Raw genomic sequence first — 14,043 nt, 5'->3', positions numbered from 1 at the left:
GAGAGCAGCCGTCATCGAGGTGGAGGACACGACTTCGACTTCCAGGACCGTCTTCAAGAGTGCGAGGATTCAACGCCCCGGCCAGCAAGCAAGTGTCATTTTATTTACACTAGATTCCTTTTCAGGGCTCGTCTAGGAGTTTTTAATGTTCTGAATGTTACAGAGAGCAGCCGTCATCGAGGTGGAGGACACGACTTCGACTTCCAGGACCGTCTTCAAGAGTGCGAGGATTCAACGCCCCGGCCAGCAAGCAAGTGTCATTTTATTTACACTAGATTCCTTTTCAGGGCTCGTCTAGGAGTTTTTAATGTTCTGAATGTTACAGAGAGCAGCCGTCATTGACGTGGAGGACAGGAGTTCGACTTCCAGGTGGACCTTCAGGATGCGACGACTCAACGCCCCGGCCAGCAAGCAAGCCCCTTTCATTACTACTTTCCTTTTCAGGGATCGTCTAGAAGTTTTTAATGTTCTGAGTGTTACAGATTGCAGCAGTCATCATCGGAGTGAAGGACATGATGTCAACTTCCAGAAGGACCTTCAGGATGCGAGGATTCAGCGCCCCGGCCAGCAAGCAAGTCTCATTTCATTTTACTACTTTTCTTTTTAGAGCTTGTTTAGAACTGAATTCTTGATTATTTTCACTAATTTCTGCTTCTTTCAGGTGTATTCCAGAGAAGAATTTTCTTCAGTGTTCCTTCTTCCTCATAATTAATGTCTTTTGTATGTCTTTATTTCAGAGCTCTCCTGTACCTAGTATAGTTAGTTAAGTTAGTTAAGTTAGCAATTAAGTAAGCAACTAAGTTTAGAAAGTAAGTTATAAAATAAGTTTTAGAATAAGTGCGCAATTAATAAATCGGAATATGAAAACAATTATTTGGTAACATTGGGGTTTTAACCATAACTAACTATTGGGAAACTAACATTTCGGAGTACTAATACGGGACTAACACCAATATGTAACTGTAATACGTTTCAGATTTTAGAATTCTGCAGGATATTCCAGTGCCCACAACGTCACAGTCCACTAGGTCGAGCTGTCAACGCTGAAGATGTCGACGACAGGTTTGAGTTTCTAACCGTTTCTCTTTCAGGTTTTGAAATGTTGAGTGCTAGCACTCAATGGGTTTGTTGATTTGTTTTGTGTTGTGTTGTTTTTGTTTCAGATAGCAGAGTTCTGCAGAGTTCCCTTGGTCACTTGTGGAGCGCTTGCGCCCACTACACCAGGGCCGGCCGGCCGGTGTCACCAAAAGAAGCTGTTTCCAGAGCTGAAACTGCAGGAGTCCAAGGATTTCTCAGGCGATTCCTGGATTCCGAGGTTCCCGGAGATGTTCCCACAAATAAAGCGATAAGTTTTTAATTATTTTCTCTTTCAGGTTTGGAAATGTTGAGTGCTAGCACCGGTTTGTATCTTTTTTAATTTTTGTTGTTTTGTTTTGTGTTGTGTTCTTTGTTTCAGATAGCAGAGTTCTGCAGAGTTCCCTTGGTCACTTGTGGAGCGCTTGCGCCCACTACACCAGGGTCGGCCGGCCTTCGGGCCGGCCGGTCTCACTAAAAGAAATTGTTTCCAGAGCAAAAACTGCAGGAGTCCGAGGATCTCTCAGGCGGTTCCTGGATTTGGAAGTTTCCGGAGATGTGCCTTCAAATAAAGCGATAAGTTTCTAACCGTTTCTCTTTTAGGTTTGAAAATGTTAACTGCTAGCACCCACTTGTATCCTTTTTTAATTTTTGTTGATTTGTTTTGTGTTGTGTTCTTTGTTTCAGATAGCAGAGTTCTGCAGGGTTCCCTTGGTCACTTGTGGAGCGCTTGCGCCCACTACACCAGGGTCGGCCGGCCTTCGGGCCGGCCGGTCTCACCAAAAGAAATTGTTTCCATAGCAGAAACTGCAGGAATCCGAGGATCTCTCAGGCGATTCCTGGATTTGGAAGTTCCTGGAGATGTTTCCACAAAAGTGATAAGTTTCTAACTCTTTTCTCTTTCAGGTTTGAAAATGTTGAGTGCTAGCATCCACTTGTATCCTTTTTTAATTTTTGTTGATTTGTTTTGTGTTGTGTTCTTTGTTTCAGATAGCAGAGTTCTGCAGAGTTCCCTTGGTCACTTGTGGAGCGCTTGCGCCCACTACACCAGGGCCGGCCGGCCGAAAGGCCGGCCGGTGTCACCAAAAGAAGCTGTTTCCAGAGCTGAAACTGCAGGAGTCCAAGGATTTCTCAGGCGATTCCTGGATTCCGAGGTTCCCGGAGATGTTCCCACAAATAAAGCGATAAGTTTTTAATTATTTTCTCTTTCAGGTTTGGAAATGTTGAGTGCTAGCACCGGTTTGTATCTTTTTTAATTTTTGTTGATTTGTTTTGTGTTGTGTTCTTTGTTTCAGATAGCAGAGTTCTGCAGAGTTCCCTTGGTCACTTGTGGAGCGCTTGCGCCCATTACACCAGGGCCGGCCGGTCTGACCAAAAGAAGCTGTTTCCAGAGCAGATACTCCAGGAGTCCAAGAATCTCTCAGGCGGTTTCTAGATTTAGAAGTTCCTGGAGATGTTTCTACAAAAGTGATAAGTTTCTAACTCTTTTCTCTTTCAGGTTTGAAAATGTTGAGTGCTAGCATCTACTGGGTAACTTTTGTTTATTTTGTTCTTTCGCATTTGCTTTTGTTCGTGTTTGTGTCTCATTTTCCAGATATCTAGGGTTCCCGTGGCTACTAGGCCAGGAGATGTGAATTGAAAGACATCTCCAAAAGGTTAACAGATGACAACAGTTCGAGCCCCTCATCGTCTACAGCTAGGGGGTGGAGACCCCTGGTGAGTGTACATTTGTTTCCATCACTATCAGATAAAACACGTGTTGCTCTCTTTTGTTTCGAGTCAATCATTGTGGATCCAATTCTGGAAGGCCCAGTCAGGCGGATTAGACTCTTGGATTCGAAATTTCGTTCAAGGGCGACAGTGTTTAACATTTAAACAGAAGATTGTAAAATGTATTAGGAGTATCTTAATTAAGTATTTTTTGAATTATACTATGAATGTATTCTGTTCGAGCTAATAAAATGTGAACACAAATTTACAAATTTTGATTTATTTCCCTTACGGTTTGGTACAGAACGATCATTTTAAAATCACGTAGAGTAGCAGGCCATGGGAGTATTTTGACAGTAAAACGTATGTCGTTTCTTGATTGCCATAGATTTGCTCTAAATTGAGTATTTTAATTAAAATCTCGTTGAAACAAAAAAGCGAAGTGTGTCATTGCGTAAAAACGTTAGAATTTGGTAAAAATACACAAATTTTGCTCTTTTATTGACAGAACTGACAGCTATTTGATGTTTGACACTTTTATCCCAGCGCATCCACCATTTTTAACTCGTCAACTTCACTTATTATTTATCTAGTCGCCTTGCAAACGTGTGTCTGAACTTGACTTTCAAACGTCAACAATTTTGTGTCAAAATGAAAACATTTGAAATTCCCTAAATACAGCAAAAAATGCGAGAATTCAAACGAAAATCAATGTAATAATTTAACATTCTACGTGCAAAATTTTTACAACAAATCATTTTACTCCAACCACGCCAACTTGGGCGTACTCGCGCGTTCTTCCTTTGTTTTCGGCGCCTCCCCCGACTTCTTCCTCACTTTCTTCAGAAACAGATTCCGCGCCACGTTGATCCCCAAGTTCCGATTCTTAGTAATATCCCTCAGGATCTTGGAGAACTTGTACCTCTTGCGCCTCGACAAGTTCTTCACCACGTTCAAGTTCTTCTCGTGCATGGGATTCATCCCCACGTTATCCAAATTCAGGACGTCATTGGAATCCAGGACCGGGCCCAGCGTGGACATGGCCCGGGACACACCGGCCTGGATCAAAATAATAAAATTTTATAAAACAGAAACTTTGATCTAGTGACCTTAATTAAGAAGTGAATACAGCGACATCTCATAGACAATCGAAGAACTCCTAACAGACGATTATAGAGTGCTTTACCTGCCACAATGAATGAAGAAACACTGAAGGGACGAAACAATTCACAAGTAGAAAATTATTTAAACTAATTAGTGGGTATTAGAACTCACCTTTAACTTTCTTTGATTTTCCACTTTCGTCTTTAAATTCCTCCTTGCCATATCTTTTTGATCAAAACTTCTTTTAAAGGACTGCGCACTTATGGTGGAGGCGCCGGGTTCACAGAAGTTTCCGGAAATTGTATTTTAAATCATTGAATATTTTTGTAATTTGAATTTTGTATTGCAAAGTCGTTTTTAGAAATCAGTAGGAGGTTATTATAAATTTTCTATTAATAATAAAGTTAAATAAGCGCGATAAAGACTCCATTGTTGAAAAATTCAATCATATTGGAATTCAATTCCTTTGCGCTTTTCTTAGAAGAGTTTTCCAGTTGTTAAATGAATAATGAAAGGCAGAATACATGTAACTATATATCATAATACATAAATAACAGTATTTTTTAGACGATTAACATGAATCTGATTTGTTGGTGAACATGATACATACAATATACTATGAGTACATACATATAATGTGTAGCACAAAATACACATCTTCAATATCATTATACGTATAATAATATACACAATTAATAACAATTTGTATCATCAGTTTATCATATAAAAACGTATTGTGTGTTTAGTACTAATATTGATATTTACAGTACGTAATAATAATAATCATAATGATGATTTTAAGGCTCTCCACACACGTTCATGACATTTTAACAAACTAAAAAATTGGTACTTGTCTCTTAAACAATTGACTTTCAATTGACCTATTTGAGGAATAAAAAAAAACAAAGTTATGCAACTGGTGATTGTCTCCGCCCCCTTAAACATTGCATAACTTTGTTTAAACGAAATAAAATTCTGCCCACACTATCAACTAAAACCCTAATTTCACCGAATGGAAGGCATAAGCACATAAGCATATAACATATCTAAGACACTATAAGTCTCTAAACCCACCCACACGTCGGTTCACCATAATTAACTCGGTTTTTTATGTTTATAAACAGGTGTGCACAGCAGTGATGTTTTCTTCTTCAGTCTGGTGTTTTTCACGTTGTCGCATTGGCATTGTCGTATCCTTTTATCAACGTTTCGATGATGAACTTTATCGTGATTTTGTAGATGTTCTCCACATTTTCGGTGTAACGGTCTCCAAGGGTCGTTTCGACGGCAGTCAAGAAAGGTTTTTCTATTTTCTACAAACAGAAATGGGGGATTTACAATGAAAAATGGTGTTGGGAAAATTCGATGGAAACTCACCCAAAAATACTCCACTTTAAAACCAGGTATCCGTCGGTGCGAAGCGCCGACTTGGTGCAAATATTCAAAGAAAGCGTCCAGGTTATCCAGTCCTTTAATACCTTCGTCGAGAGTATTCATGACAGTGCTTGCATGTTCCGCTAATTCCAGACTATTGGCTTGGTCTTCTTTGGTTTTCAGTTCTTTGAACTTTTCGAATAAATTTAACAGCTCGCCGTGCTCTTCGAACAACCTGGAAAGAGGAACGATTATTATTAACTGCACGAAATAACAATTAGAAGGTGAAGATTACACTAGGAAAGTACTCCGATTTGCTCCATCAGGGCAGGACTCGGAGATATTTGTAAAATAATTTGTTGTGGTAAACCGCGTGCATTTTTGTTCAAAAATCGTAATTTGCTCTAAAATAAAAATTCTAATTTTGGCCTCGTTTGTTCTATAATTTTGTAATTTGGCACTTTCAATAAACAAGTCAAAACTAGTCATCTCTGAAAATTTCGTTGCTACACGATAAAAATTACAAGCAATTTCTATTTTAACAAATAAATGGAGACATTTTTGGTTCGCTTTAAAAAGAAAATTCTAATTTTTGTTTTGTTTGCTCTACAATGTTGTAATTTGGGACTCTTAATAAACAGGTTAAAACTAGGAATTTCTCCAAATTTCGTTGTTCTACGGTTAAAATTACCAAAATTACAGATTTTATCAAGAAAAAATAAGAAATTTAAATTTGCTCTAAAATGAAAATTCGAATTTTTGTTTGGTTTGTCCAATAATTTTGTAATTAGGCACTTTTAATATACATTTGCTGCTCTACGGTTAAAATTACCAAAATTACAGATTTTTACAAAAAATTTGAAAATTTTTTGTTTCGCTCTAAAATCAAAAATTCTAATTTTTGTCTCGTTTGTTGTATAATTTTGTAATTTGTCGTACTTAATTAGCAAGTCAAAAATTGTAACCTGTTCAAATTCGTTGCTCTACGGTTAAAATTACCAGATTTACAATTTTTTAACAAAAAAATTAAGATATTTTTGGTTTGCTCTAAAACGAAAAATTTCTATTTTGGTTTGGTTTGTTAAATAAGTTTGTAATTTAGGACTCTTAATAAACAAGTCAAAACTAGTAATTTCCTTAAATTTCGTTGCTCTACGGTTAAAATTACTAGAATTACACATTTTAACAAAAAAAATGGAGACATTTTTGGTTCGCTTTAAAATAAAAAATTCTAATTTTGGCCTCGTTTGTTCTATAATTTTGTTATTTGGCACTCTCAATAAACAAGTCAAAACTAGTCATCTCTGAAAATTTCGTTGCTACACGATAAAAATTACAAGCAATTTCTATTTTAACAAATAAATGGAGACATTTTTGGTTCGCTCTTAAATCGAAAAATTCTAATTTTGGTTTCGTTTGTCCTATAATTTTGCAATTTGGCACTCTTAATAAACAAGCAAAACTAGTAATTTCCCTAAATTTCGTTGCTCTACGGTTAAAATTACCAAAATTACAAATTTTAACAAAAAATTGAAGAAATTTTTGGTTCGCCCTTGAATAAAAAAAATTCTAATTTTTGTCTCATTTGTCCTATAATTTTGTAATTTGGCACTCTTAATTAGCAAGTCACAAATTGTTACCTCTCCAAATTTCGTTGCTCCACGATTAAAATTACCAGAATTACACATTTTAACAAAAAAATGGAGACATTTTTGGTTCGCTTTAAAAAGAAAATTCTAATTTTTGTTTTGTTTGCTCTACAATGTTGTAATTTGGGACTCTTAATAAACAGGTTAAAACTAGGAATTTCCCCAAATTTCGTTGCTCTACGGTTAAAATTACCAAAATTACAGATTTTATCAAGAAAAAATAAGAAATTTAAATTTGCTCTAAAATAAAAATTCGAATTTTTGTTTGGTTTGTCCAATAATTTTGTAATTTGGCACTTTTAATAAACATTTGCTGCTCTACGGATAAAATTACCAAAATTACAGATTTTTACAAAAAATTTGAAAATTTTTTGTTTCGCTCTAAAATCAAAAATTCTAATTTTTGTCTCGTTTGTCGTATAATTTTGTAATTTGTCGTACTTAATTAGCAAGTCAAAAATTGTAACCTCTCCAAATTTCGTTGCTCTACGGTTAAAATTACCAGATTTACAATTTTTTAACAAAAAAATTAAGATATTTTTGGTTTGCTCTAAAACGAAAAATTTCTATTTTGGTTTGGTTTGTTAAATAAGTTTGTAATTTAGGACTCTTAATAAACAAGTCAAAACTAGTAATTTCCCTAAATTTCGTTGCTCTACAAATTACTAGAATTACACATTTTAACAAAAAAATGGAGATATTTTTGGTTCGCTTTAAAATGAAAAATTCTAATTTTGGTCTTGTTTGTTCTATAATTGTGTAATTTGGCGCTCTCAATAAACAAGTCAAAACTTGTAATCTCTCCAAATTTCGTTGCTCTACGATTAAAATTACTAGAACTACAGATTTTAACAAAAAATTGAGAAATTTTTGGGTCGCTCTAAAATGAAAATTTGCTATTTTGGTCTCGTTTGGTCTCCAATTTTATAATGTAATACTCTTAATAAACAAGTCAACAAAACTAGTAATTTCCAAAAATTTCGTTGCTCTAGGGTTAAAATTACTAAAATTACAGATAAAAAAAGTAAACAAAATCAGATTTTCAAAGATTGGATTTTGTTCAGTGCCTGCATTTCCTCATATTTTCCTCCGATTCTCTAATTTTCTCACCTCCCCTATTTCACGCAAAATCGAAAGAAAATTCTGAAAGTGTTGGCTTTAGAAAAAAAAATATCGGAACTAAAACCATCGCAATTTCCACGTATGAAAAGTAAATATTTGTAAGATTCGACAGTTTTCGAGCAAAAAAATCTGCATGCAAAATGAATCACACAAGAGACTCCGTTTTAATTCCATTTTTTCGATCAGCTAAAAAAGTCACCTTAATTGCCTATTCACTTTTAAATTCGTAACATGATTTCTTTACTCTTCCGTTCGCTCATTTCCATCATTAGTATTCATCGAACATTTTCCTACAAGAAAACTTTTAATTTTCCTAACTGATAAACTTCCAGAGTCGGACGGAAAAATCATCGTAAATTAAAAGTAGCAATGTTTAATCACATTAGAACTCAAACACGCCATTTCCTTTAATTGTGGAAATATTAAAAACATTATTTCGTTCGCAGGCTTTCAGCGATAATTAAAGATATGATCAATTAATTCCGATTAGAAATGCTGTTACGAAATTAAAGTTTTATTTATATTACGCTTCTTTAATGTCCATCGTCTAATCTTAAATTTATCGATTTTAAAGACTTTTAGTCTCTAGCCTCCTTTCCATTTTCCCTCGCAAATTTCTAATTGGCCACGAGCTATTATTTATACAGTGCCCAATCAATTTGACGGTTTACTTACGCAGTTAACGCCGCAAACGTTCGCAAAATCAATCACCCGAAAAGCTAATAAATTCCATCTAACGATTATGATGTAAACTCACTGGCCGCGAAATCAATCAAGTTGCCTCTGCTGAATGCACGTGAATTGGAATTTACCTCAAATGAATCGAATCTACTACACACTTAATTTCTTCGGTTCAAATTCTTCTGACCTTGCTAAGTTCAACTTTGCTCCGAAGCGCGTATATGGAAATACTTCTATCCGACGGTTCACTCCCGGAGAATTTTATTGCTTCCCGTTTTATAGGAGATAATGTCGTTAGAAACTTTTTTAATGTAAAAACTCGCAGAGAGGAATTTTACTCACGAACCATAAATGTGCACAATCAAATAATTAGAGGAGTCAACAATTTTGGGGGCAATTTCGACGGGAGATGTGGAAAGTGGTTTTGTTCCAGCAGGTCCGGATTCAGGGCTATTCTTGAAAATTAATTCTTTACGGTTGATTGGATGTTAACAATTAATAAAAAAATCGAAGAATCTAACGAAAACCCGAAAAATCTTTTCCGGTGATCGTTTGTTTCTGGGTTCTACTAATGCATGATTTTTCGGCTAAAATCATGCATTAAATGGGCTATTAATGAATGATTTTATTATAGGCCATGCTCGTGTAATTAAAATGCCTCGATCTTTAATCGCTATCATTAGCAACTTGGTGGTTAACTAACTATTATCCAAAAAGCACTAATAAAGTAGCAATTTATTCACTCATTTTAGACAAATAAAATACTCTTTTACTCTCTCAGCACTTTAAAGAAAATTATGCCATATTTCCATGACAACAATGCAAGCATGGCTTTCTAAACGCTAAAATTCGTCACTTCTGTCAACTCTTTTAATGCCTTAATAGCAACCAACAGAGGCTTTGAATAAAATCTAGTATTATATTCAAGTGTAAGGTCAAATGAAATCAAAATCGTCTTTAATTTTAAAGATGAAATTTTAAAAATTTGCATGCTCTAGAAGCTGAGGCAAAAGTTTGTTATTTTGTCACGGTTCGTTTGGCGTCGCGACGTTTAAGAAGTATAATTTTTAACAATTTTTGAGCTTTCGTCGAAATACTGGCGAATTCAATTTTTTTTCAACATAACTGTGATACAAATATTTGAATTTTTATTTTAAATCTAATGCAAACTGTGTTTAAAATTTGCGAAAAAAATGCTGTTTTATCAAGTCAGTTTTCAAAATTATGACGGCGCATTGACTACGTTTACACCAAATTTTAGAAGTCTTAAAAACCTAAAGAAGCTAAAAATAATTTAGAGAAAATCTAGAAAAAATAGAGAGAATTGAAACCAAAAAAAACTTGTATTTGAACGTATGTCGGCTTCTTCGTCGAAACCCGTCAAATCCCCCAAACATTCACATTTCATTGGTCAAAACTGCGCCGACGGTGTTACTTACGACAAATCTCCCCTGCGACTGCAAACTTAAAATTTCACGCGATTTGATCCGATTATCGCGCAATTTGATGCAATATTAAAAAGTCCCGTGTCCGCACTTCCAGGTTAGGTGAGGAAGCTGATCAGTAGACATTTGCCAGATGGTTGCCGTGGCAACCCTGTCGTGTATATACTTACTCACTAGGTCACAAATCGATTTGGAAGCAACCATTTAAAAAGAAAAGAAAAACCTCGACAAGTTAGTTATGTGTAATTGAACTACAACAGAAACCTTCTTTAATGTTTTTTTTTTCTGGAATAACTTTATTTTACTACTTTTAACGTGCACTTTTCGCCTCTTTTGAAAGACTGCATAAGTGGCTTACACCATTACTGAAATATGTTTATTTCGCGCGGAAGAACCAGCATTCAATTTCAGTTCAGCATCAGAAGGCTTAAGCTTTCTCGAAAACAGAAAGAAAAAACGAGTTCTCTTTATGGTAGAGTTGTGTTTATTAATAAACGGCAAAGATCAGTTTGGCGGCATACAACTTATAATTTGAGGTTTTTTAGAGGGTACATGTCTGCTGATAAGGAAATCCGTGCACGCAGAGTTATCGACCATTCTAAAAATAACGATATTTGCTAAAAATAGTGTGAAGTTGACATTTTTAAGTGTATAAAGGGGTGTTCGTCTATTCGTTTTGTCATAGAGAACGTGACAAGTTGACAGATCGGTGATACGTTCGCTCCGCTTGCTCAACGCTGTCGTAAATTTGTGATTTCTGTTAAACAATTGAATTCGACCAATTGTGTTTATTTTCACGAAAATATGGAGAATAAAAAAAATAAAAAATTAAAATAATAAAATGGTGGAGGAGCCATATTACAATAGTCAATAAATTGTAGGCGAAATTTTTATTGGGGTAGCAAAAAGTCGTTTCTAAAGTAAAATTGTCTTCTGATTCTGAATCTAAAGTCCGTTTTGTTCCATCAGGTCAGGACTCGGTGATATTTGTAAAATAGATTTTTTAAAGTACACCGCGATGAGCTTTGTTTTTTTCTCAGATTTTTTTAAGGGTAATAATTTTTCGTAAAATTTCACAGAGGTTCCAAATCCGGGCTCCTCAAAATCAACGTACGACAACAAATAACTGAGTCATGGACGATTAAAGTTTCGGATAATAAATTTTCAATTACAAAATTTTTAATGCTCAATATCTTTGAAACTATGACTGATAAAAAAACAGTCTGTGCCATCGTTTTTCTCGCGCTCTGTCCTTTTACAATTCGCTCTTAAATATGCAAAATTCGCTAGTCAATTTTTTTCGGAAAAAAAATCCGATTCAAGCGATGAAAATTTTCTTATTTTTTGTTTTTTGACTGCCACTCATAAACTAATTGACTTATCAATTTGAAATTAGACCAATTAATAGATCACAAGCCGCTCTTTCGATTGATATAAAAGTCAAAAAGATTAAACGCTGCTTTTGCCCAGAAAAAGTTGCTTAAAAATCACCCTAAAAAGACCAAAAAACCTAATTTAGTCAATATATTGTTAGTTTGTGAATAACTACTTTATTGTGGCTCATTTAACGCAAAATTTCACGCAGATTCTAAAACTGTTGTAATGGTTTTTGTACGTCAACAAATAACCGAGTTATGGCCGATTGAAATGCCGGCTTGTAGCCAAAATGTAAAAATTTTGTTGAATTCGAAAATTATTATTTTTTATGACTAAAACTATGCAACTCTACTTCAGTCAATATCTCACCTCAAGCTACAGGATACTTTTTTAAAATATAAATTAAAACATAAAAAAATCTATAATTTAGAGGAAACCTATAAAATCTAAAAATTTAAACAGCTTCTAATTGTCTAAAAAATGTAAAAAATACATTAAAAAAAAGCTCAGATTTTAATAAGAATAGTGTCCAGGGAGATCATAAAAACATACAATTTAAAGAATGAGAAAAATTCTCAGAAACCAAAAAGTACAGAATGTCTAAAATGGACAAAATCTTAGGTTCAAATATATTTCAAACAATTTAAATAATCCAAAATCAAAAAAAAATGGTATTCAATGTATTTCTTGTTTGTTTTGAAAAAATGTTTAAAAAATTGAAAACTTTAAAAAGACTAACACGTTAATTGGGAACAATAAATAAATAAATCTAAGAAAGAACCTAAAGAGAATAAAAATGACGTTCGAAAAATCTAAGAACCCTAAATAAAATTTAACCCAAAATTGAAACCTTTCGTCTTTCCATTTTGGGTCAGAAATTACTCAAAAGTGTCGTGTGATCCATGAAATTTCTATTCTAAGTCGGCCCTGCATTTTAAACACATGTCGGTTTTTTGCTCGAAAACTGTAAAATCTTTCAAATATTTAGCTTTCATACGACCAAAATGTTGCAATGGTATTAGTTACGACATGCAATTTGAACTCAAAGCTAAATGCGAATAAAAATTTAGTCGACTTGCCAACATTTTATTATTTTCATTTCGATTTTTAGACTTTTCATAAATTCTTTTTAGCTTCTGTCAGAACTCCCTCTAAATTCTCTAGATCTATAAATGTAAACACAACCAAAAAGAAATCTAAATTAAATTAATTAAAGAAAATCTAAGAATAATCAGACGAGAAAAAAAGCGATATTTTAATGGCGGCAATGGTGGAGGAGCAAAAATTATTTTTCGTTATATTTGTTTATAAAAATGTCCATCATTTATTAATATTATATCTACTTTAGAATTTATAGATTCCCAAACAAAAATAAAAATTATGGAGATTTCCCAAGAATAACTTCAAATAATAATTTGTTTTTTTGCCACCAAATATATTATTGCTTTAATTATTCGAAAGACGTATGCATCTAGCATATTTAATTTAGAAATTGAATAATAATTATTATTGATATAACTTTTCCAATTAAAATTTTAAAACTAACTAAATCCGGACTAATATCAACAAAATTAAAATATTATGAATAAATTCCGTTGGCTTATGCAACTCTAGTAACATGAATAACACCGTAAATATGAATGCAATCTTAAAAAAATGCACATATTTTACATATTCATAATTTAACGTTTATAAAAGTTCCATTATATCAATTGTTCGATACGCTATTTATTGCGTTGTTTAAACAATTTGGCTTGCAAAGTATGTAAAGTAGTGGGAGAACTGATATAAATAGTTGTAAAAGTTTTACACATTTAAACTGTTTTTTAAACGTTTTGTAAGTATCAACATCTATTTGTTTATGTTTCGTATCAGCTAATTCGTGACATAACGTCCTCAAGAAAATTAGTTTTTTTCATCAGACAAAGTGCACCCTACAATCTCAAGAAAAGCTCGCTTTTCTAATTTACCTTAAAATCAATGTCGTTTTCCACGCAGTTGCCTCATCTATTGAAAAACCCCAGTGTCTGATTAAGGTTTTTTTTTAATTATTACCTCCAAACTTTATTAATTTACGTAGGCTTTACCAAGCCATAGAATCAAAGCTTCCCACTCATAAAAAGCCACAATTTTTTAAATCCTGTCTTTATAAAAGGAAGCGCTCGCATCCTTTTCATCCGAGGCGGTTTTACAGACCGAGAAAATAAAGGGAGCTTTTTTGGAAGTTTCCAGCGGAACTGTGTGTAAAGAAACTAACCGAGAATATCGCGGAAAACGGGAGAGAGGTTTGTTTTCGAGTTTCAATGGGATACGCTAGAATTGTTTCGATATCTAATTAGGGGTAATGCATCTCTGATTTTTCCACGTTTCCGTTAACAGCCGTTTTATGTAAAACTGTACGTATGGATATTTTATCAGAGGGTAAATCTCGGCGTGATATGTGGTAATATAATCCGAGGGTTGTTTTACCCCGTGAAGGAGGGATAAGCTAAGTCGTTTACGTTTCC

The 14,043-nt window shown here is 34.1% G+C and overlaps 1 protein-coding gene across 2 annotated transcripts in view; it reads right to left on the bottom strand.

Annotated features, from left to right (window-relative positions):
• Positions 1-4,409: 4,409 nt before the first annotated feature.
• Positions 4,410-14,043, bottom strand: part of LOC148166365 (neuroglobin-like) — a 61,792-nt gene continuing 52,158 nt past the window's right edge. For both annotated transcript variants that reach the window (XM_088049053.1, XM_088049054.1), the window contains 2 exons: positions 5,266-5,497; positions 4,410-5,201 (listed from right to left, as the gene is read on the bottom strand). In XM_088049053.1, the coding sequence (XP_087905179.1) occupies positions 5,055-5,201; positions 5,266-5,497 (379 nt within the window). In that variant the 3' untranslated portion in view covers positions 4,410-5,054. The remainder of the gene's footprint in view (positions 5,202-5,265; positions 5,498-14,043) is intronic.

This window comes from Gnatocerus cornutus, unplaced genomic scaffold (genome assembly GCF_029298725.1).
Source record: "Gnatocerus cornutus isolate USDA-ARS CGAHR unplaced genomic scaffold, icGnaCorn1.1 ctg00000023.1, whole genome shotgun sequence".
Classification (NCBI taxonomy): domain Eukaryota; kingdom Metazoa; phylum Arthropoda; class Insecta; order Coleoptera; family Tenebrionidae; genus Gnatocerus; species Gnatocerus cornutus.
Note: the sequence above shows the minus strand (reverse complement) of the source record. Positions and strands in the feature narration are given on the sequence as shown.